Raw genomic sequence first — 26,052 nt, 5'->3', positions numbered from 1 at the left:
GAGTGTGGCATGCACAATCTTTGAAACTTCTGAACTTGGTACAGATTATTCTCTAGTGCATGCACAAGCGGTGAGTTGTTTGGAAACAAGAGCCAGGCTTTTGCTTTACTTGTTGCATAGCTGCCAAGGTTTCAGATTGCTTACGTGTGATATTTACATAATTTCAGCGTAATTATGAGTGACATTCAACGACTATGAGTGACATTTTCTCACAAGCAAAATCAAGCAATAAAGACAAGGGAAATATACATTTTAGAAATTACACCCATTTAATGAGACTGCCGCTTCAAAGCACCATCACCTCCTCAGTCAATAACCCCATCTCATGAATCAAGAAAGTCTCACAACTCATGCAACTGCTGTCTAACGCCGGTTTCATCATATGAGGCTGCCACCCTGTGCACTGGACAAACTTCTGATCAAAAGACATTCTAGTGGTAGGAAGGAGACAGGCCCTATTGGTTAATTGGGCTACAATTCAGAGCAAGGTGGATCTTTCAGGCACTGGCCAAAGATCAGAGACAAGTGAGTCATGGGGTCTGTAATATGGCTTGCGGCTTAAGTTTCCCAATAAGCATTGTTGGTTGGAACTTCCGTAGCGTCCAGACTGATCGTGTGCACCCATTACATTTAATTTCAATTGTTTTCTAATTACATACTGTGACTGGCAAACACTTGAAGTGACTGGTGTTTATACTCACTTTTCTTCTCTTTTGAATCTTTCAGCCTAAGCCCCAGGCGGCGTGACTGGCACGTCGGCGAATCACTGTGCAGTTCGACTGGATCAGCTCCGTGGCAATGAATCCGCCTTAAGCGGTCCAGGCTGAAGCCTGCTGCCGGCCAGCTGTCCTGTGAGTCCTGGCAGCTGCTTCAACCCGGTCAGTGACTGTCATCTCTGATGGTGACGACCTGTCACTGGTTGCAGCCAAATCACCCTCGGCGGCCCGGCTCGCAAATTATATTTCTATGGCGGGGGAGCAGCGCGGCCATAGTAAATTTAGCTAAATAGCGCCGGCGGCCGGGCCAGTGCTAACGGTAGTGCTCTGCGAACCAGCCGAGCACATTGATTCATTGTTTGCGGCGGACCGACTTTACAAAATGCAACATACTCCGGACCCGGCGGTGCACTCTGGCAGCAGCAGGATGTGACATCACGTCCCCCTTGCGGCGCCATAAGGTTGTCTCACAACCTGACTGGAGTAGGCTGGCCCAAGCTGTCTCTGTAGTACTTGGGCTCTCCACTGTGGCAGGGCCATGAAATCAGGCTTCCTGAACTCGGAGCTGCTCAGCGCCACAAAATTGGAATGTTGACTATACATTGTATCAGCACACTGACAGGGAGCACCCTAAGCATGCGGAATCTGCGCTGGCCACGGCCGCGCGCTCACTGCTGGCACACTCACACTCAGTTTGCAGTGCTTCTAGGAGAGGGCTGACAACTTGCATTATGCGTGACAATGCATTTCAGTGCGGAGATGCGGAGCACCACACTGAAATGCGTTAGTCTAACGCCGGATGCGTGATACTTGGCAGGACTGTTGAGTTTCAGGATTTCCCTGGGAAAAAAGCAATTTTGCGATCTTTCCTCATATTTAGGCCCATCTGATTTGTCAGGCAGTAAAAAAATGTATATCTTGTAAAAAAATGAATATCTTTTGATTCTTTGGTAGAAAACCATTACCCATAGCTATACAGCGAAATATTGAAAATACACAAAAGAACCCTTCAATACCTCGTTTTACACTCGCGGGAAAACCCACTCATTGCACAGAGACGCACAGCTTTAAATTGTTTTAAACATTATATCATCATGCAGTGGGGTGCGTTATTCACTAGTTGTGTTTTTGGTGCAAATAACTTTCCACATATTTTAAGATGAACTTTTTCTCTGCAAAAGTAAAATAAGTGTCAGAAATCCCACCAAGAGTTTGGTGATGTCCAAGCCCCACATTTTCCAACGAGCAGGGTGTATAAATGAGCTAGAGCTGTGCAACAAAAAGGGGGTTGTGATTCGGTGACGACACATGTTACAGGAAAAAAACATGCAGTACAACAATTTTGATATAGAGGGCGATGGAGAACGAAAAATCACTGCCCTGTCATTAAGATGGACTTATTCATAGTTGCATCAGATTCGAGCTCGGCCCATATAGGGTTATTAGTAGTAACTTTAGTCTCTCAAAAAAATCAAGGAGACAGGTGGAAAACGAGCTCTAGAGTTTAAAACCTGATTAACACAATTCCCTGTATGAGTACCAGAAACCAGAGGATCATTCCAATCGTAACATTTCCATAGTCAAAGATTCAGTATAGTTACCAGTAAACTATGTTGGAACTTGTTTATGTTTAAGGAATCCGTGCAGAAGGACTTGGCACACAGCAATCTTTAAGAAAAGTCTTTGACACATCTGACTAGTGAAGGAGTTCCAACGCCGGGGTACCGGACCTCTTCGTGTGACATATTGACTTTGTGGAATTAAATTAATGTCAAACTCTGGTTACACATCGGGGAACAAAAGGCCAGTGGGTACGATTAAGAATTTAGGGATTCAGCACTGGCCCAAGTTTTTCAAGATTCACACAGCCAGAGTGCAGCATTGCATTAAAATCTAGAAATTGTACAGTTCCTTATTTATTATGCTCCCCTGGCCTATAATGTGATTAGTTGCAGTCGCACTATCAGTGCCACAACACTAAACATGATATAGCGTTGCACCATGGTGCAAAGCAGAGCTAGGGGTTTCTTCCATAGATTTTCTGCTTTAGGTGCACCCTCCAGTACAAATCTGTACATGCAGACAGCTGCCCAAGAGTAAATTGGGTGATATGTGTAATTTTGGGAACATTACCCACACTATGCCAGGAAATATAATGTGTTACCTTTACCTCTTTGTGTGTCTGTTTTCATGTATTGCCAAGATCCGATGCAAGCCCCTTTTTAGGTCTCGCCTGAGCCAGCGCATGCGCTGCTCGGAGAGACATTTTGTAAGCGGCTTTTGAAAGTGCCACCACCAGGCTTTTGGTGGCCTCAAGCTTGAGTGCACACGTGCATGCACGCGCGCAGCCGCCATCTGTCGCACCATTTGCTTGTTCTGAACTTTTGCTACAATCGCGGCACCGGCGCTTTACCTTTAAGTAAAGTGCTGGTGCCGCGATTGTAGCAAAAGTAAAGAAATAGATGTTTTTTTCTATTTCTTTACTTTTGCTATAATCGCGGCAGCCGCGCTTTACTTTTAATGTTAAAAGTAAACGCGGGTGCCGCGATTATAGCAAAAGTAAAGAAGTAGATGCTTTTTTCTATTTCTTTACTTTTGCTATAATCGCGGTACCCGCGCTTCACTTTTAATGTTAAAAGTAAAGCTCGGGTGCCGCGATTATAGCAGAAGTGATTCATTTTCTTTGATATTTCAGTGCGTGATCGTATAGCATTTTAGTGTGTTACAGACCCACTAATATTACATAGCACTGTTAGTACTTAGCAGCTCTCGTCATATGATGTAGTATTTAATTGTTTAGCAGCCCTCATGTCGTGTTTTTTTTTTTTTACTGTAATTCCTCTCACACTATCATCTAGTAGCAAACGGCATGAGCTGAAATTTCAGTGTTTACTTAACTGCACCACTGTGGTTTTCAGTATTTAGTAGCTCATAGTAAGCAGATATTTCAGTGAGTAGTTAATCCCTCCACTATGAATGTCCGTATGTAGCAGCTCACGGAATTATCGGATATTTCAGTGTATTCAGTTTTTAGGCGCTCCCGCTGCGATCAGTGCTTCTCACTGTTAAGCAGCTGCCAGGGTGAGCTGATAGTTAAGTGTTTGGAATATATCACATACACACACTCTGATTTTCAGTATTAAGCTGAATGCAGGGTGAGCTGATATTTCAGTATGTGGACACCCCATACATACTGGTTCTCAGTATTAAGCTGCTCGCATGAGCGGATAGTTCAGTGTGTGGACACCCCTTACATACATATACACACACACACACTGGTTTTCAGCATTAAGCTGCTCGCAGGCTGAGCTGATAGTTCAGTGCTGGGACACCCCAAACACTCACTCACACTCACTCATTCACACTCACACACAATGGTTTTCAGTATTAAGCTGCTCGCAGTATGAGCTGATATTTTAGTGTGTGGTCACCCCATATGCACAAACACACACACACTGCTTTTCAGTATTCAGCTGCTCGCAGTATGAGCTCATATTTTAGTGTGTGGTCACCCCATATACACAAACACACTCTGGTTCTCAGTATTAAGCTGCTCCCACTATGAGCTGATAGTTCAGTGTTTGTGAATCCTCTTCCCCCCCCCCCCCCCCCCCCCAGTGTTTAGCAATCTTCTTCCTTGATGGCTATGCCTTTAATGAATCAGGAGATCTACATTTTATTTACATTTATACAGGGCTCACGACCAGCTCAGGCTTCCTGTTCTTTCATGTGTGTTGTATTTAAGCTTTTGGCGAAGATCCCATTTTCAGCTTAAAAAGTAACAAGAGTAAATGCTGCCTTTTTAGGTTTTACTGAAGTTGAGCTTTGGTTAAAAAACAAGGCTAATCTGCGGTCTATTATCAGCCCACTGTATGAGAATTAGTTAAATGACCTTCATAAAGACAAGAGAACGTCACTTACCTTTAAACCTCCTATCGTCCGGTTCCATTGCGGCAGGGGTCTCTTTGAGCTGGTCCCCCTGCCTTGGATTGATGCAGAGGGAGGTGCTCAGTGTGGCCTGGCCCCAGCTTCCCTTGGAGTGTCAAATCCCTCCTCTAATTGTTATTCTTGTATCGGGATCTGTGCCCCCAGGATAGAGCAGCCTGTGTGTGTTTGGCGGGGGTGGGGGCGTGCTCTGACAGTGTGGCACATTTAGGTGAGGGCTTTTATCAAAGCTGACAAGTATATGAAGGCATTCTTTCACTCGGACAGTCGACTCGTTTATTGCCCCCTAAAATGCTGCATTCAATAAAAAGTTAGGTTATTTTCCACACACGATATGCAATAGTCTTTCTCAGTCCCAGCTCTAGACACGACCTCCAGTGTGCACACACATTGTAGGTACTGTTAAGAAATGTTGCATTTTTCTGTGACCTTTCACACTTATTTAACCAAAAGACCAAACCGGAAACTTTCTGCGGACAACCTTGCCAGCATTTCATTCTATTTGTTTCCAACTTTCTGCTTGTCGGAATTAAAATGCCCTTGCATTATTCGCACATTTACAGATGGTATATGCAACTCACTTTACCCTCAAGTTTTTCCCCCTATTCTTGTCCCTAAGTTTTTCCGCTAATTCTGATGACCTCTTGGGTGTGGGAGAGTGCAACATGTGAAGAGTTTTCCACATGGTTGAAATTATCACATATAATAAGTAAAGCCATGCTTGTGTATTGCGGATTACAACAGTGCATTTTTAGGTCTAGCCTGGGCAGCGCATGCGCTGCGAGGCATACTGTATTCTGGTAGGGACTTGAAGCTCCGCCCACTCTCTGCACATATTTTTCATTGGCTTGTGTCACTGTCCACTGTAAACTGGCTTTTCATTGGTCATTAGACTTAGTAGTCCCTCCTCAGTACTGCCATGTCCATTTTGTAACCTCCCATGGCGACAGCCGAGACACCCCGTTACATGTGTTGTTACTCACTAGGCTTTAATTACAGCCTCCGAGCACTATTTTCTCAAATACCTTTGTCCTGCCTGCTGTTGCAGACAGGACACACCCTCCTAACGCTTTTTTATTATTTTTATAGCAGAAACGCATTTTAATGCGGTAGGCCTCACATTTGCGAGAGTTTAAAATATTGCCATTGTAAATGACAATGCCTTTCATTTATCTGTTTTAAAAGCAGCTCATAAATAAAAGGCATTGTCGTTTACAATGCCAATAGCTCAAACTCTCTTAAATGCGAGACCTATTGCATTGCAAATGCTTGTTGACTTTAGCTCATATGTCTTTCTATAGAGTTATAATGGCATTTGTGATGTTCACGTGTCTTTATGCCTACTCTGCATGGATTATCAGGGATGTATCGCTGTGACGCACAGTTCTGTTTCATCAAAAATAGTTTTATGGGCACTACTTTGCCTTACCCCCCTTATGTTGCACCGCTTTACGTCATATTAGCACCCAAACTAAAAAACATAATTTGATTCAGTGCTATAAATTAAAAATCCCTTGGATACGTATCTGAAAAAGAGACATGAATTTGCTTATTAATTATAAACCTCAGCAGCTGTAAGAACTCTTGTATCTAATCATGGCAGCAAAATCATCTTGTTATGTTGCCATAAAGCGAAACAGCATTTTGGTTAGTGGTGGAAATCGTTGCCTGTCATTTTGGACTTTTCAGTTACAGAATGTCATTGGATGCTCTATGTAAGGCAGTTATATTTTGGTAAAGGCTAACTTATGGATCACTGATTTTATCAAGTATAGTCTGCTTTCCTAGCATTTATTTACCCTCTTACTATTACAAGCTTTATTTTGAATATGGACCATTCCACGTATAGGACCCAGTTATAGTTCCAGCACCCATAGTCCTTCTAAACTCTCATTGCTGGAAGCTACTCAAGTGTGCAGTCTGTGACAGTAGATTATTGAAACTTGCCCAGTTCCTGACTCACTCCAGCAAGCAACAGTAAAACCTGTATAGAAAAAGGGAGATCATCGTTCCTATGAACGGATCTCCCTCTTTGGTAATATGGCTAAAATAGTTGCTAAACTGATATTGTGGCAAGCTGTAGTTAGTCAAGGCCATAACTTCCTCAATCATTCCTTTGCAGTATGTTAGCTGGTAGGGCAGTTTAGAGAGCACGCATTCGATTTATGCTGTTGCTTTGTTCATGTCTTCCCCTGCCTTTGGTATAGTGGTTCATGTAATATTGTGGGAGACGCTTAAGACATGGAGTATGCCTTTCAGACTTCTTGTGATATTGCTGCTGTTTCATTCAGAGAATTGGGAGCAGGTAGGATCTGATAAGAGGTGAAGGATTACAAAAGAATAAAGGCAGAAAATTGTCTGAAACAAGGCTGGATGTCATGCTATGAGGTGTGATAATAATAATAATAATAAAACAGATGTAAACCATAAAACAAGGCTGGACCATAGCAATTTTGCCCTGATTAGCCTATTCTCGGTGGATCTCCCGGAAGTTCTTACAAATTGTTCATTTTCACTTAAAGTGTGGGATCGGCATGTTTGTTTGCTTTTGTATGCCAATGATTTTGCCATTGGCCTGCATTGCATATAAAATGTGCAACATAACTATTTTAATAAGAGTTATAGCAATCTTGGCAAACAATATCATGGTCTTTGAGAAGAGCAGGATTGTTGCATCATGTTTACAAGAAGCTTCAGATGGTAGTGACATAGTTCTGTGGGAATTACATTACTTCTTAATTTTCTTTCACATGAAAGCATCACTTGGGTCGCTGGTGTGCTTGCTGCTGGAAGGGTTCTTAAGAAGATTCAGTTCTCATAAACAGTGTCTGCTCCGGTATGATTCAGAACTTCTTCTAGTATTTCCTTGAAGGACAATGTCTAAAACGTTGAATGAATCCCTATATGAATGCAGTTGTACAGGCCATAAGAGAGAAGCTGGCTCTACGCTCTTTGGATATTTTAGCACAATTATTATTTTTGTGTCCCTGGTCAAGAAAACAGCAGTAAAATGTATAGACTGTGCTAGGTAGTTAATAGAAAACCGAAGTAGGAAATATGCTAACTGTATTATGAGTAATGTTTGATTAACTGATTAGAGGTTTTAAAAATCTGCCTTACCTAGCCATACAGTGTTATAGTGCTTTAAAATGCTTGTTCAGACAAGACATTGAATCTCAGCATTTATAAAGATTCTTTTTTCCTTAAATGTAAAAGTTTGGTAGGCCTGATTAGGGACTCCTTGAGAGAGTGTAATTCGGTCATTTAGAGGTGGGTAGTAATGAGACATAAACCAAATCTTAGCAATGTACCATCCATCCACTTTTAATGTTCTCCTTCCTCAGTTGAGAGTGGGGGATGGCAAAGCCACCATCAGCTCGGTCAGCACCTACCATAGTGGCGGTCCCAGCACCGGTGTTAATGATATTGGTGTTCTCACCCAATTAAGATCTGCACCTCAAACTTCATTTCTGGCAGCTGCATTTAGTTCCAAGACAACCATTATTTCCATCACGGGGACCATAAACAGAATTTTTTTTAAATATTCCAGCCCTTGATGGGCATTTGTTATTTTTATCCTGAAGATGGACCTCTGATTTAAGGTCCTGTCTTCAGCAGTTCTGGCATGGCAGGACATATTTCACAATAGGGTTTTCCCCAAAGCCACCGCTGCAGTGCATGCCGGAGCCATTCCAGAATACTAATATCTGTCACAGCGGTAAAGATATAAATTTATTGGTTTGACTGCTCTGCCTCCGAAATTGAGATTCGACGTCTTGGAATTCTCACATTAAACATTTAAACATTGCGGTATGAGTTTAATTTCTTATCCAATATGCACTACGTGCATCTCTGCAATGAGATTCTAAGATTCTGAATTTGAATTGAACCATGGTGGACAATTCTTGGGTTTATGAAGAAGATAAAAGTCAGTAAATGGAAATATATGTGAACTATGAACTCTTCGTGTAATTTCAAGCATCTTCTGGTGGATTGTCCATTGTTTTTGACTGAAGGAAGAATTAATTTGTCCCATTTGCTTTAAAATATAATTTGTTTAGTAGAGAAATGGCTATGGAATTGTTGATAAACTGAAATCATTAAACACGGTTACATTTCTAAAGCTATATTAACAGTGATCTCACAGACAAATGAATGTTAAATGTACTGGTTGGTTGAATAGGTTTACATTTTGTTAGAATGTTTGGATTCTTTAGTGAACTTTTTAAGGGCACTGGCCCAAAGTAAATAGAATTTTCAAAAAATATGATCACATTTAAGAAGTAAAACCCACCAAAATTCCTAAAATTGGAAAACTTTTCTACGAGGATCAGCGTATTCAGTTTCTATAGACGTATGTACCAAAAAAGACTGAAAAAAAGCACAACTGGTCCAGAGAAATATTAATGTAATGCTATGGATCCATCATTATACCTCCATTTACCCTATCTCTGGCCCTGGTTGACAAATGGCAACAAACTATGAAAGAGGGACCAGTAAAAAATAACTTCAAATCATTTGCTTGGAAATGTCTCCTGAGGTACTACAGTTTGTGTAGACCATTGGTCGTGTGCACCATTTATATTGATGTATAACTGGAGTCTTATGCAGACGCATCCCCGGAGCACAGTGCTACGATCAAGAATTTCACTGCTAGATTATTAGGAATTTCTTGTCAAGACCTCTGCAAAAGAGGAAGAAACGGAGCACCGATAATGCCACCCAATACACTCTGTACAATACTAGTGACCTCAAAAGACTTCTGTATTGCTTTCTCCTCCATCACTCCTAGAAAGGCAACCAGACAACAGATGCTTCCGTGCAGTAGACTGCCAATTGGGGGAATCATAAAACAATATTGCCTTCTCGACCGAGGCCAGGCACCTCTTTTTGACCCGGAATGTTTATACATAGGCTGTGATATCAAACACTACACATGAGATTTGATATCGAACAACAAACTATCTGACTAAATATGTTTTTCATTTGGCTATTCAAAGTGGTTTTCCCCCCCAAATTGCACTGTTACCCCTATGGGGGTTGATGCTGAGATACTGGAGTAAGTAAACAGAAGAGCGATTGGGAGAGCTAATCTGCTATAAATAAGGAAGTCTTCAGTTGTTTATAAAACAAGAGATGATTAGGAAAAGTGCATAGCATGAATGGCAAGGTATTGCAGAAATTGGGGGCCAATTAGGTGAAAGAGCATCTCCCCTCTTGGGTTTTGAAACGCGGATCACTTAGAGCAGAAGGGCATGACTGGAGTGAAGGAGTCTTGTAGGCAAATGGTGTGTACATTTATCCTGTAGGTAACGAGGCCCAGTACTTTGGGTGGCTCTGTAGTAGTTGTACTTAGACTTGAAGAGAATATGCTTGCAAATGGGTAACCAATTGAACAAATCTAATTGGACCGAGATGTGAGATCTTCGAGGAAGTCCTAGTATTAGTTTCACTGCTGCATTCTGGACACGTTATAATTGTTAAATGATGGACAGATGCAAAGTGAAGCATCAAACAGACTCCCAGATTCAGTGCTTAAGAAGTAAGTGTGGGGTTTGTACCCAGCTAAGATGCCCACCATGAAGAGCTCCAGATGTTGGGTACATTATCTAGAACCAAGGCCGTAGTCTTTTCACCATTAAACTTTAAAGAGTTAGCTGTCATCCAAGCAACACCTTTGCTCATACACCCTTTAACCATAAATTTTGTCTCAAGAAAATGATTGGTGAAAGTGATAGCAAGTTTTGTATCATCAGTATAGGACATGAAGGAAAAACCTTTAGAACGTATGAAAGCAGCTAAAGGGGGCATGTATAAGTAAAACAAGGGCTGGGACTTTGATCCTAGCCCTGTGATACCCCGCAGGTTATTTTCCAGGAAAGGAAAACAAATGATGACCGTTGCACAGCCTGGACATGATGTGTTAGGAAAAAAAGAGAAACATGCTACAGTGGGGTCATGTGTGCCTACCTCAACAAACTATTAAATAAGTGTCTTATGGGACACTGTGTCAAAGCCGCGCTGAGTTCAACAAGTATGTGAAGGGCTTTACCTCCTGTATCTAGCATTAGTCACAGATCGTCTGCCATAGCAAGCAGTGCAGGTTCAGTTCTGAGCAGATGGCAAAAGCCTGTCTCTGATGGATCTAAGATTCTATGTTCTTTGAACTAGAAAACTGTTTGTTGGCCTCAACAACCAGAATTTTCACTGGTAGAGGCAAAAGTGAAAGTTCGACAATGTAGTGGGATTTGCATTATGTTTTCCCACAGAGGTGTGACCAGGGCCAATTTCCAGTCATCAGGAACTAAGCCAGAGCCGAAAGTCATTGAGTGGGTCATAAGCTGTTTGAGACCATCTTCAGCTTGTGTGTAGGCCAGGTGTCTAGGAGAGAGTCGGATATGATGATACTCACGATATTGGCTACGCTAGTAGGAATGAACTGGATAAAAGCCTTCAAGAAGGCAAGTGGGAAAGCTTGTAGCGCAGTCATATTTGATGGATTGGTGGTTATAGGTATTACTGACATAATATTTAGTATTTTGTCCTGAAGGTAGTGTGAAATATTCAAACACAGCTCCATAGAAGGAGCAACCTTGGATTAACATGCCGAAAGGGTGGTAAAGTAAGCAGCATTTTGATCTTGCGGATTGGATAGTGTCCTTGGACTTGCAAGATGCATTTTCTATGTACCCGTACTGCCATCACAAAGGCATTTCCTCCTTTTCTTAATGTGGTTCCAGCTCACAGTCCTGCTCTTCAGCCTCACTTTGCCACCTGAGTATTTACAAAGGTGATGGCAGTGATCACAGCCCATATCTGTAAGTCCAGTATACACTTAATCCTATGCCTCGATGACTGGGTGTTGAAGGTAGACTCGTCTCAGTCAGTCGTGGACCACCTGTAGACATCCGCTGTCCCCACTACAGTTCTCTGCCAAGGTGCTGATATTCCACCTTAAGTAGGTGAAGAGAACTCCCTAAACAGCGGCTCTCCTAGATACGGTGTTGTACAAACCCTGTCTGCCCCTGTTCAATTCCAGGTCATTCAGGATATGAATCTTCTGTTTCGAGATTGTTCCTGGGTTTCCACATGGATGGCTCTGAGACTTCTTGGGCACCTTGCCTTTTATATCTCACTAGTGCCTCATGTCCAGTGACACATGCAGGCTCTGCAGTGAAACCTACACCTCCAGTGCATCCAGCACTGGCGAGATCTCTCAAACAATGTTCATATTTTTCAAAGAGGCAGCCCAGGACATTTAGTGGAGACTGAAATATTCGATATGTGGCAGCCTGTTCTCCTTGCCCCATCTGAAGCTGATGATGGTGTGGGATGCATCTTCTCTGGGTTGGGATTCCACCTGGGCAAGTTGGAGATTAGGGGCCTCTGGTCTCTGGTAGAACAGAGGCACCACATCAGTCTTCTGTAGTTACATGCCCTCCGCTCCCTCTTTAGGTGAACCTACTGTCCCAGCAACAGGGCAGGGTTCTTTACCCAGATCTCCATAACCTGCATGGTTTTAGTTTACTGCAGAGGGAGTGGTTGTCATCTCTGCCGGTTAGAGCCCATTCAGCAAGTCTATCTGTTCTGGCTGTTTTCCAGAGCTTGTGCCAGGTGCAAGGACCGTCTGCCTTTTCAGCCTTCGAGATGCGTTTTTTGAAGGGACTTACATATTATTTAACCCCTGTACCTTTTATTACGCCACAATGAGACCTTAATTTACTTCTTACATTCTTAACTGCACACCTTTAGAGCATATGCATAGTTGTTCTTTGAGGTTGCTGACACTAGAGACTGTTTTTCTCATTGCAATCACTGCTGCGTCTGTCTACTACAGGCACTGACAGGAAAACCACTTCATCCAAGACAAGCTGGCACTTCAAACTTGGGTGTCCTTTCTGCCAATGGTGGTGTCACCTTCCTATGTCGGGCAGTCCCTCATGTTTCCTACTTTGTTTTCTCCCGTCCATCCCTCTTAAGTGTAAGGAAAGGCTTTGCAGGCTGGACATTTGGAGGGCCCTTAGTTTCTACACAGAAAGGACGAATGTGGCAAACTAACTCTTTGCTGTCTTCACTGAAATGAAGAAGTAAAGGGCGGTACAGAAACTAACCTTGTCCAGATGGTTCGTCCTTTGCATAAAGATGGGTTATGCTTTGGACAAGAAGGAGCCTTCTTGAAGGCCTTCTGGATCATTCCATCGCCACTTCAGCTCTAGCGTTTGATGATCCTACTTCTTAATTTAATTGCAGTAACATAAATCGAAGGTCACCTTGAACCACTGAACCTTCTGTAAAAACAAAAAACATGGTTGGTTGAGTTGAAATATATCTATTATCAATTGTATTGCATCATGATGCATTATCAGGTTATATGTGCCAAGAAGCCTCAGTAAGCTTAAGAGTAGTGTTGTATAAGTGTAGTAGCAAAAAATAACATGTAGGGAAAAGTGGAAACAGTCTTTTGCAGCATACCTCGGGGCGTAGCTTGGTGATTAGGATTGGGGGGTGGTCGGATTTCTCAGCAATCAGACTGGTATATAATACTAAAATGCAGGGTGCATGAGAGGGGCTAAAGGGGAAGGGGAAGTGGAAAGGGAGACGAATGATGATTGGTACGGCTACGAAGTGAGAGAAAACCTAGTATTTTCTAAAATAACCATCATTTTCAAAGACTTTTAGAACCAAGAGGGAGATCGTGTGTTTGCGTTTTTATCTGTGTGTATGGAACAATTCCTGGTGAAAACCGAATGACCCCCCACCATGCCCAACGCAAAGCACCTGGACCCAACTGTTAACCAGAAAATACATTTACTAGGTGGGTGTAGCACCTCTCCTGTAGCTACGCCCCTGAGCATACCTGTTCAGTCTAACATCCTTAAATAATGACGTTTCTTTCATAAACCTTCTCAGACTAGAAAATTGCTATAGGGTAAAATGGGCTGCAAAGATTTCATTTGGAACATGGTATGCTTTTCACTTTTATTATATTTTTTTATGTTTTGAATTTGCCTTTTGTACCATAGTCTTAAGGGAGGGCTCCCTGAAGGTTAGTGAAGTGATTCTCCTGCGATTTAAAACAACAATTAACATCTACTTGAAGTCTATCACTTTTTATGCTTTCCGCTCCTCCTAGTAATGTTTACAATGCAGTGAAATTACCAGTATTCCATTTCTGTGAACAGTGTAGATCTGGAAAATATCCTAGGTCGCCTCCTACTCTAGGGACTGAATGCCATTATCCTTTTTCATACCTAGAAAATTAATATTTCACCCGGAAAACTATTTTTTAGTGGTCCAAACATGAAAGCTGAATTTTAGGCTTTGTTTTTTAAGGAATTTTTTGACTGGCAAAACTGAAATATCACTCTGTGTATTGCACCAGGGGTTCCTCGGGAGAGCTGCCAGGCACATTGAAATGCTGCTTAAACTATAGCGTTTTCTACGTTTACTATTGTAATCCCAGCGAACATACAAATTGTTTTCGTTGTTGTTTTCCTAGACTGTTGAAGAAGAAGCCTTAATAAAGAACAATAACACATGTAAAGACTTCCTTATTGAGGCCATGAAGTACCATTTACTGCCAATGGATCAAAGACAATTAATAAAAAATCCCAGGACCAAACCTAGGACTCCAATTAGTCTTCCGAAGGTAAGATGGCTGTGTAACTATACAGATTTATATAGGGTTCGTGTTTGTCTAATCTGTTGTTTCAGGTAAGACTCTGGCCATTGGTTATCTAATAAATGATATTGCACTGCTATTTACATGGCTGGAAAATGGATGCTATTATACAACAGTATTTTGCAATTAAACAAATGACAGACATTTTCTTTGCATTATATCAGCCCACTACTTAACACCTGTGTTTGATTACTTTTAATTGATTGCATTTTTGAGAATAATTCCAATTTACTTGGCGTCGTTTTTGGTGGAAACAATAAGAAGTGTTCATGAATTAATCCGTAAATACTCAGATTATTATTGCAAAGAGGAAACCATAATATGTTTCTTCTATATCCAGAACTACTGGTACTAGGTTCAGTGCTTATAGCATAGTGCAACCGTGGTTTTTGTTTTCTTCAGAATATTGGCTTTTTCACCAAATACTCACAAAAGATGGACCAGGTACCTTCCCTTGTATATATTGGTTTAGAAATATATATTAAAAAGGGCCAAACACAAGTCAGGGCTAGGAGACACCTTGGAGAAAAGGGTACCCTCTGGTAACCAGCCTTTGAGCCTTCGTGCTTAAATTACTGACTGACCACCCTTATTAAACTGAGCCTTCTCTTCCTTATTCCAGTACTGATGGCACCGAAGTTTGTCAACGCTTCTCAGTCAATGACCTTGTCTTCGGTTACTATAAACATTTTTCTTTTCTTTCAAACTATTATTTCCTCCTATCTGTACCCACTCACACCAACATGTTGCTGCCAATACTGTGAGATAAGTTATGGAATAAACATTGCGACAAGGAAGACAGTCCTCACTGAATGAGGATTACCAGGATGTAATCTAGTACCATCCCAGCTCTTCTTCATAGTGCTTGTGGTATTGAGGAAATATCAAAGACAAAAAATAGAGGTTTTGTCACATCACGTCTGTCCAAGTCTGAAAAGAAACCACATTTTACCCCCAGAGTGGATGTGCATATGGATTGTACTGTGACAACCATCTCACATCTCGAACTCTAGCTTCTCAGCCTTCAAGTGATAGTTTCAGAGGTGGCAAAAGAACATGACAGAGCTTAGAGCATGAACCAATTACGGTTCCTTCTATTCTGCTGCTAGCCTCAGTTGGTGGAACAAAGGGATTTAGGTCCAAAAGCGGAACACCAGCATAAGCTACAGTGTTTGCTTCCTGATATTTGGGAGCATGTTGGGCATGTAGGTCCTTTAATCATCAAAATGAGAGAGACTCCTTCAGGACTGTAGGTTCAAAGGTCTCAAGAAAAATAAGAATACCACTGCATTCAATCTGGATACAAAAAGGTTCCAGTCATTGGCTGGTCAGCTTCGCTTCCCAGAATAGTTGTTTGAGCTGAAAACTTGTAATGATGGTGCTCTGTCTTTGGGTTTTCTCCCACTGAGTTAACCAGAAGACTTATGTGTACACAAAACACCACTCTGTCCTAACCACTAACAAATCCACACATCACCAATAGAAAGCCACATTATACATAACTGTAATCCATCCAGACCCACACTAACTGTTCATACAAATCGCCAACTCTACCCTCTACTTGCTCCTAACATAACCCTTTCTATCACCACCAAACCTATATTCAGCCTTCCATCATATCATTCACCAACACCCTCATTCTCTTTTTTTTTTGTTGAAAATTTATTTTTATTTTCAATAAACATTAAAATACCAATAATCAGGAGGCACACGATCAAAACATGTAGATTTCCGGGTAATCTATCTAAAATGTAGCTTGGATTTTGAAAGACAGCTCTAGGGTGGGCTGTGTACCATCGTCCTCATTATGGCGTCCCCTCTATGTACACAACACCTTACAGAAAAACCACAGTATTCAATTGCAAATTGCTGTATCATATCGTTTCGTCAGGATCTTGTGCTACAATCGGTAATGTGCAGAGTTCCCCCCTATACATGTTCCATCCTTGCCACAGCCGTATCCATTTTTTCGGGCACCCTCCTTCTCTTTTGACTAACAACACAACAAAAAAAATGCACACATATGCCGATTATTAAGGAAAACAAACCTTGATCACATGGCCCCAACAACTACAGACCAATTACAATTAGACCTTTCCTGGGTAAACTGATAGAAACAGCAGCATTGGCCCAGATGTCACATTCAGTGAAGATAACTCCATACTTTCAGACTACCAAACTGGGTTGTGCCCAGGAAGAGGCACAGAATCTGCCCTCATTGCCGTCTGGGATGATCTTAAAAACACAGTAGACCAGAAAGGAGTTGCTGCACTACTTCTCTTGAACCTCTCAGCTGCCTTCGACACAGTTGACCATGGCATCCTAATACAAAGACTCTATGAAGCCGGCATAGTGGGGACTGCTGTTGACTGGATCACATCCTACTTTCAAAACAGGAGAAATGCCATCTATACTCCCCCCCCCCCCCCCTTTCTCATCCAAACCATACTTCACAAAAACTGGGTCCCTCAAGGCTCTATGATCTCACCCATGCTTTTCAACATCTACATGAAGTGATTGTGAGAAGACCTCGGACATTACCGTGACCACACCCCTTCCCCGCTCCTACCAGTGGACCTTACCCGGTGAGACCGTCCTCGAACAATCCCGCTGTCGGCCAAAATCATTACGGAAGCTGGCCCCGCCCCCTGACCCTCAGGCCTGGACAGGTCCTGGCGCCGACGGGAGAGACCCGGAAGGGGGAGGGACTAAACCCGGATGTAATTCTCTACTACAGGAGAAAAGAAGGATCGCAACAGAGGACGGACGCACTTGTGCCGGAGAGAGACGGGAGAAAGGCGAAGTAGCGAAGTCGGAGCAGGAGGAAGAAAGAAGCGAAGCAGAGGAAGAGGAGCAGCGTGACGAGGAACCGGAGCAGAGGAGGACGGAGCCGGAGCAGCGAGTAGTCATTTGAGATGTCATCAGTGATGTCATGAGTGATGTCACTGACCATGTCATGAGTGATGTAATATGTGACGTCATCAGCAGTGCATTGCGGGCGCGCGAGTTATAGTTAGCTGAACTAACTATAACGGGGGAATTTCAATGGTTTTGTACAAGTGAAAAGTCCAGCTAACTATAACACCCCTGAAACCTATGGTTTTTTCAGTGAATTTCTGAGGTTTTTTAAATGCTAATTCCTAACTATAACGTGCCTGAAACCTATGGTTTTTTCTGTGAATTTCAAAGGTTTTTTAAATGCGAATTTCTAACTATGCCTACAGAGATAGGACATATGAAGAAAGAAGAAAAAATGCACAGAAAGAAAAAAAAGAAGTGCAGAAAAAAGCAACAGAAGTCCTCAAAGACGAAGAAAAGTGCAGGAAGAAGGATAACGTGCAGAAAGAACAAAAAGAAGAGCAGAAAGAATCCTTGTTGCAAAATCATCCTGTACCCTCAACTTTTTCAGACGGATACTGGTGGTAACTGAGTCTGACTAACCAGTCCTAGAGCCAGTGCTATGTTAAAAGACACTTAGAATACAGTGAAAACACCTACATACACTAGGGAACATTATGCGTTGGGGTCCCCCTGTGATTAGCATGACCTCCTCTGTAAGCCCCTAGTATATAATAGGGCAGGGGGGTTAAAACTACCTCTTAAAACAGGGCATTTTTGCACACGTTAACTCAGGCCCCGTCCCCTCCCTTCACCACTGTGTAAACACGCCCTGTGTCCGTTTTTAGTTGGGAGATTAAGTTCATTTGAATCCTGAGGGTCCCTAGGGTCCAACTAGCCCACTAGGTACCTCCAGTAAGTGCCACAGAGCTGCGTTGCAGAGAGGTGTAAAAAGTGGCACGGCCTGGACCACCTCTCTGCAATGCAGCTCAGTGGCGCTTACTGGAAGCACTTGGTGGGCTAGTTAGCCCCCAGGGGCCCTCAGTATTGAAGGGAAATTATATCCCCAATTTAAAACGTGCCATAGTGCGTGTTTGCACACGTCACCTCAGGCCCCGTCCCCTCCCTTCACCACTGTGTAAACGCGCCCTGTGGCTGTTCTAAGTTGAGAGATTAAGTCCTCTTGAATCCTAAGGGTCCCTAGGGTCAAACTAGACCACTAGGTACCTCCAGTAAGCGCCACAGAGCTGCGTTGCAGAGAGGTGTAAAAAGGGGCTTGCCCTCAGAACACCTCTCTGCAGCGCAGCTCCCTGGCGCATACTGGAGATACCTGTTGGGCTAGTTGGCCCTCAGGGACTCTCAGTATTGAAGAGGAATTAATTCCCCAACTTACAACCCGCCAGGGGGCGCGTTTGCAGAGTGCTGCAAGGAGGGGGCGTGGCCTCCGGCACGATGCCAGTCTTTTATTTATTTTAATTTTTTAAGAAGGGGGGCTGTGTGGGTCCCCTTCTTATTCTAATTTATTGGCCCTGATGACCCCATCCCCCAGGGCCTGTCTCCTAATTATATTTTTTTTACCCCAATCCCCAGGGCCGGCCACTGTTTTTTATTATTTTAAAAAAATATATATTTATAGACACACCTAGGACATGCTGGACAAACCGTACGTACCTATCACCATGACGATTTGCGTGATATTCATTAAAAGGCGACTATGCATACAATGAATCCACGTGGAATGTATTTACACCACTAGTGAAGCTCTGACATGTCTGATGCCCTACCGTGCCTAATCCCGGTAGACACCCTTGTCGTTTATTTATACAAACATGGGTAGCTATTGACGGGCACATTTAATACACATGCACACCAAGCCATTCAAAGGGGGATTCGACAAGAATTCGACCAAAACTATGCAAGAAACCCCCCTCACGGTTAATAAAACACATATCCACTGCCGGATGTGTAATACTTTTTATTTTACTCTCTGGAAAGGGGACGAACATCACTTGAGTCACAGCGCGCTCCTGGCAGAGCCCAATGCTGTGTTACACCCACCATTGCCTGCCGAGTGCCACACACCTCTGTGTTGTATTCCACCAGCTAGTGCATATGCTATGACACTCTCTAGCCCATGTGCACTGTAACACCACCCCGTGAATATGTCATGCCACACTTGTCTTCGCACGGGTTATATTGCCCCATCTAACGTGCCTCCCTCGATGCCTATGTTATAACGCACAGTGCTATGCCATACATATTACAATCTGGGATCCATATCTTTGTCACAGTGCATATGCAACGTTACACTCCCCAGCACATATTTTATATTACAACTTTAGAGACTAGTTAGGTTACACAACACTGCCCTGTGCATATTACACTCCAAGGCGCATATCGCATAGCACGCGCTAGTGCCTGTGCTATCTCGCACTCTCCAATGAATCTGTCATTGCGCACAATGTATTGCATATTATATTTCACGCCCGGTTCATCTTATATCACACTTTTTGGTGCATAGTTTATACCATACACTATATCTAGTTTTAATTTTCAATCGTGCTCTCAGGACTATGTTCTATATAACACTGTGTTCACCTACCCTTTTCACGGGCATTACATTTTGCGATAGGGGGTGGAGGGTCAGGGGGTGTTTCTGCCAAGTGAGCCCGGAGTCACAGTCACAAACGCCCTCTTCTTCCTGAATAAAAGTGAGATTATGCTGCATACTTGTTTATATTTTAAGTAGTTCGCACAGACACACGTTTTAAAAACAATAAAGTTCCTAATACCCGCCTTCTCTGAACAGTTAGCTTGCTGCCCCATCCCCCTCCTCCCTATCCTCTGTTGTGTGAATCCATGGACTAGCCTCCTCCCTCCTGCCATGCATGGTCTGATGTGCTGCCACTGCCCTCAATTTAGTATGATGTACCAGTCCACTCCTCCTGCCCTCCATTGCCCAATTCTATGCCCCATCATTGACCTCCTGCTTAAACTCTGTGCTTAGCTTGCTGCCCCTATTCTCCTTCCCCCTGCCCTCCGATGTCTTTGTGCATGCCCCTGCTCCATCCTTTTTGCCCACCATGTTCCATGGACCTGCCACTCCTATCTACTCTGAGTGTTCTGTTGAGCTGCCACTCCCCTCCCACCTGCCTAGCATTGTCAGATGACTGTAACCTGTCCCTGCCACCTCCACCCTGCCTGTCCACATGCCATGCCCCTATCCTCTTCCTCCTGTCCTACATGGTCCATTGTACTGCCACACCCTTCTGCCCTCCCTGGTCTGTTGTGCTGCAACTGCTCCTCCTGCCTGCCCAGTGCGGTCTGATGTGAGGCCCCTTCCCCCGAACTTTCTTGTCTGTGCACAGGTCCAGACCCTCCCTTCTATCCTCCATCGTCCTTTGTGCATGCCTCTGCACCCTCCTTCTTGCCCATCATAGCCATTGTGCTGCCACTAACCCTCCCACTTGCCATGCATGGTCTTCTGTGCTGCCATGGCCCCTCCCACCTTCCCTCCATGGTCTGTGTGTATGCCATCACAGTCTCACTGTTGCTCTTCATGGTGTGTCTTGCTTCTAGTGCCCATCCTGCCTGACCTTCATGGCTATCTTGCTGCTCCTGCCCTGCCCCCTTGCCCCCAGCCCTCTGTTTACATGTGAAGACCCCTACTCCCTCCCTCCTGGCTTGTCTGTTCCATTGTAATGCCCTGATCCGTCCCTTCTGCCCTTTATGGTCTGTTATGCTACAGCTTTCTCTCCTGTCTGTCCATTATGGTCAGCTAGCTACCATTGCCTATTGCACCTCTATTCTCTGTTGTCCATGTGCACGGTCCTGTCCCCTCCCTCTTGCTTTCTATGAATTGTTGTGCTGCACTCCCGTCCCGCATGCCCTGTGTGGTGTATTGTGCTGCTGCAAACCCTGATGCCTGCCCTGCAAGGTCAGTTTGGTGCACCTCTCCATGTCCCTCCTGTCCTCTGTTATCCAAGTCCATGTCCCTACCCTATTTCCTTCTATGATCCAATGTACCATACTTGCGAACATTTTGAGCTTGGTAAGAGGGAGATTTTGAAAAAAAACTGGGGTATTGATTTTCCCCTTTGAGTTACATTGAAAAAGAGGAGATTGTAGACAGGAGACAGATCAAATAAAGCCCATTTGAGCTTAAAAACATCGGACGTTTCCTGGCTGAATCGGGTCTGTTGGCATGTATGGTTGTACTACCATTGCCTCTTCCTTCTGCCCACAATGATCTATTACATTGCCACAGCCTCTCTTGCAAGTCCTGTATTGTTGGTTTGTTGCCCCTGCCCCCCTTTCCACTGCCCTCCATAGTCTGTTGTGCTGCCACGGCCCTTCCTGCCTGCTCAGTGTGGTTAAATTGTTGCCTTTGCACCCTCCTACCTGCCTTCAATTTTCAGAGTCCGTGCCCCTGCCTCTCAACAGTATCCTAATGAACAACTAGATTGCTAACATTCTATATTTATTACAAAAGTGTGGAACGCCTGACGTCATCTTGATGTAATCAAAACTGTAATACCTAGAGCATTTCTTTTAGAAATTACATGTATGAGAGGGTCTTATTGGCATCAACATTATGGTTAGTGCTCTAAAAGACTAAAATAAGGACATATTTTCTGAGTTTTCAAATAGCGACAAAGCACTTTTAAATTATTTGTTATCTTTATGTTTTTTTATCCAGTTGACCACTTGATTAAATGTTGCACTTAGGGGAGAGAATGTGGTGTTACTTCCAGAACTGCAGACTTTGCAACTGGGGAACCAGGTTGGAGTTTCTGCTTCAGTTGACATTCTGTGATTCTGGTCAAATCACTTAGTCTCCCCATGTCTACAACCAAAATGAATTTGTTCTTGTGTGATGTAACCAATGCTCATGTAAAGCACTCCAATACCTGACAAGTCTGCACTATATAACACTGCAAAAACACAAAATAATAAGTGTTTTGCACACTTCTGTCATTGGGCTATATTTGGGCTACATCTGGGTGATTTTGGGCTACATTTGGGCTCTTTTGTCTCCGGTGGCCATCTTGGGAGATTTATTTGTTATGAAGTTTCCTAATTTCCTCATGTACTGCAGTCTCCTCAGTAGGAAATGCTTTCAGTTTTTTACTTTGATTCCATCATGAAGGTATTCAGATATGTCACACATTTGCCATAAATTCTGAAAGTTAGCACTCTAGTTGCTCATTAGATCACTGTAGTAAAACTACTGTTCACCATGGAAGTCTGCTCCTGGTAATAAAAGTGCATGTTTCAGTCTGCATGTCAGAATTCTTTTATGAAATAGAAGAGGATTTGAGAAGTCACTCAAAATGTGCCCTCATTTTCTTTCTTCAGCATTAATCATAATTTCTATGGCAAAATGAACCCCCTCATTGTGTTCCTTTTTAAATTAAATGTTTTAAGTGTTACCAGTTTATTCCAATCAAGATGGCTTCAGGTGTGCCATACTTTTGTCATAATGAAGACAGTAAGCGCTCTAGTTGTTTTTAAGAACACTCTGGGACATTCTGTCATTGGGCTATACTTGGGCTACATCTGGGTGATATTTGGGCTACATTTGGGCTCTTTTGTCTCCGGTGGCCATCTTGGGAGATTTATTTGTTATGAAGTTTCCTAATTTCCTCATTTACTGCAGTCTCCTCAGTAGGAAATACTTTCAGTTTTTTACTTTGATTCCATCAAGAAGGCATTCAGATGTGTCACACATTTGCCATAAATTCAGAATGTTAGCAATCTTTTTGCTCATTAGATCACTGTAGTAAAGCTACTGCTCACCAGGGAAAACTGCTGCTGGTATTGAAAGTGCATGTTTCAGTCTGCATGTCAGAATTTTTTAATGAAATAGAAGAGGATTTGAGAAGTCACTCAAAATGTGCCCTAATTTTTCTTTCTGCAGCACTAATCATACTTTTTATGGAAAAATGAACCCCCTCATTTTGATCCTTTTTAAATTAAATGTTTTAAGAGTTACCACTTTAATCCAAGCAAGATGGCTTCAGGTGTGCCATACGTTTATCATAAGTAGGACTGTTAGCGCTCTAGTTGTTCTTTGGAACACTCTGGGAAGCTGCAGTAGAACACAAAGGAATCAACTGACAGTCTCTGCCCTTGTTGGATGTACATGTTTTACTGAGAATGTCAGACTTCATTCTCACATGACTGAGAAAGATAATGTGAATTTACAGAAAATAAGCTCTCAGTTTAGCTTATAGATCACCTACCAAACCTCTGTGGGAAAAGCATGAGAAAATATTTTTCTCTCAATCATGATATCCCAGCAGAAGGCTTTTTCACATGGTGAAATCACCTTAGAACATACCACAATTCCTAAAATGAGTATGGTACCATCAACAAATGATTTATAATGTAACTAAAGTCTTAAAACCTTCTATTAACTGCAATGCTTTTTAATGAGGTGCTGTCATGTATATTGGTCCCAAGATGGCTGCCAACACTTCTTGGATGAAGTACTGACAGCCAATCAGATCTCACGATGAGATGTGTGGTTAGGCTCCGCCCACATATATATATGATTTTACTTTTGATTTTCTTAGGAACTACTGAACCGATTGACACCAGACCTGCAAAAGGCACATCCCTGACCTGAGGACTACCTCTTTGCCAAATGTAAAGTTATTCTCTTCAGTCGTTCGGGCTGTACCGTGGACTAAAGGTCCCTATGGAAAATTGCATGAGGAAAACGCGTTTTGGGACCCCCCTTTTTTCTCAGCCCCCGCTTGACGAATCCCCCCGAGACTTTCAGGGTAGGAGCGGAGCGGAGCGCCCCACCTATTTTGAAAATTTCGCGAGGATTCGTCAACCGGCGCCAAAGTTATTCCAAATAGAATGTTGCGGATTTCCTATGGAAACACGGTCCTAACTATAACTATCTACTGGTGACCGCCGGTAGATAATATATATATATATATATATATATATATATATATATATATATATATATATATATATATATATATATATATATATATATATATTATTATGTGCTTAACATGTTTATGGGGCACTTCCTAGCTGTTATATAAGTAATTTGATTAGATGCTTATAGGTCTATGTTTTATTTATCTATCACAAGATATAAATATTATCATAATTATTTTACCTACAAGTGCTTCACTATTGAAATATGTTGGAAAAGATACCATTTAAAACAAAATTGAGTTCTAAAAAATAAACAAATAAATTACCTTCAAGTGCAGCAACACTTCTGTCTGAGTTTATAGAACTTTATATCTCAATATATTATCTTCCTTATACATGTATACCCTTTCTATGTAGTCATGTATCTATATCCTTATTACTTTACCTCTATTGTAAAAGAAAGAAAAATAAATACCGTTCACCCTTTCCAATGCACTACTCTGTCTCACCCGATACCTCACACCCAGCCAGTTGAGGTAAGTTTGTTGTCCTTCTGTACCAGTACTGCTAACTACTCCGTGATTGCTGAATGTATGTAATGCTCACTGAGCAGCCTCCATTTTTATCCAGTTTGAGTAGCAAGAAAAGTCACTGCTTGGCCACTGACCAATTGGTTTATCCCCAGTTACGACCACTATTGTGATGACCTGGGTAAGTGGAGGATCACATTGATGGGATTCTGGATTACAGTAGACTAGGGACATCAAGTGGAAGACAATCAGAGGGTCCAGATCAGCACTATCATCATGGCTCACTGTATTCTGAGCTAAGACCAATTAATTCAAGAAAATGTGCACCCATCTTAATCTGGAATGTCACCCTTATGTACTGCGGCTTCTGTAGCTGGCAGAGAATACATGTACTGATGTTCAACAACTTCCCTTGTTTCTTCTATGCTGTTCAAACCCGTATGAGAGATTGTCTGTGCCTGTGAGTGGAGATTTATCAACCCTCTAGAGAGGGATCTATATCAACCACTTGCCTAACAAAGGAGCATGACCTGAGTGGGTACTCTCGATGCAGTGATTAAATCGGCAGCAAACATGATAAATGGATAGTGCCAGATATCTTGGTGTTCTACGTGAGTGGTTAGACATCCTAAAGAACCAGTGATGCCATTTAGTCCCGCGGATGGATTAATGCGATACTATTTGCAACATACCCATCTTGCAACTCTACCCCCATACCCTTCCCCTCCACAATGCTTCTTCTTCCAGGAACTAGAATAATTACAAACTGCTTCCAAATATACTGAAGATAGTGGGTACAGGTATTATTAATCACAACAGCCGCATACTCTTTTTTAAATTCTTGACACCTTGAGATGCAGCGCCTGGATACCCTCACTGGTGATAAGCCACACTATACAAATCCAGATTGATTGAGAGGTGATTTGATCATGGAACATTGACGCTCCTAGAATTTGGAGACTTCTTTTCAAAGTCAATATAATAACTTTTCTGAATGACTTGTCACCCACGTGTCTATACTAGATCTTTTCCAGCTGGAAATGAACTTATTGATACTTCTCCCTCCGTGCTCATCAGAAGGACTCTCCCAGGATATTCAAGATTGCAGCTGTTGCTGCCTTCTTTCTTTGCAATGCTTTACAATTATGTGCCATTAATGATCCAAAAATACATCCTAAATACCTGGATATTATTTACAGATTAAAACTTCAATATACATTTTGGAGGCATCTTGTGTAGTTCTACCCTAGCTGACAGCCTTTTGAAGACGAGCACAACCAAATGCATAAAGATTGACTTAAGTGACCAAAGAATTGTGAAGGAAAGCTTGAACCCATCTAAAAAATGAAGTTAGCTGTATGCCGTAAGGATTGATATAAAGGATGTTTTTCTGTACTAGATCACTTGTTACAGTGGGTAAATGAGTATACACGTATCT

At 42.5% G+C, this 26,052-nt stretch overlaps 1 protein-coding gene across 3 annotated transcripts in view; it reads left to right on the top strand.

Moving 5' to 3' along the window:
- Positions 1 to 26,052, top strand: part of KLHL3 (kelch like family member 3) — a 529,889-nt gene that overhangs the window by 417,880 nt on the left and 85,957 nt on the right. For all 3 annotated transcript variants that reach the window (XM_085617962.1, XM_085617960.1, XM_085617961.1), the window contains exon 8: positions 14,161 to 14,310. In XM_085617962.1, the coding sequence (XP_085474088.1) occupies positions 14,161 to 14,310 (150 nt within the window). The remainder of the gene's footprint in view (positions 1 to 14,160; positions 14,311 to 26,052) is intronic.

Source organism: Triturus cristatus, chromosome 7, assembly GCF_964204655.1.
Source record: "Triturus cristatus chromosome 7, aTriCri1.1, whole genome shotgun sequence".
In the NCBI taxonomy this organism is placed as follows: Eukaryota; Metazoa; Chordata; class Amphibia; order Caudata; family Salamandridae; genus Triturus; species Triturus cristatus.
This window is presented reverse-complemented; position numbering and strand designations above follow the sequence as displayed.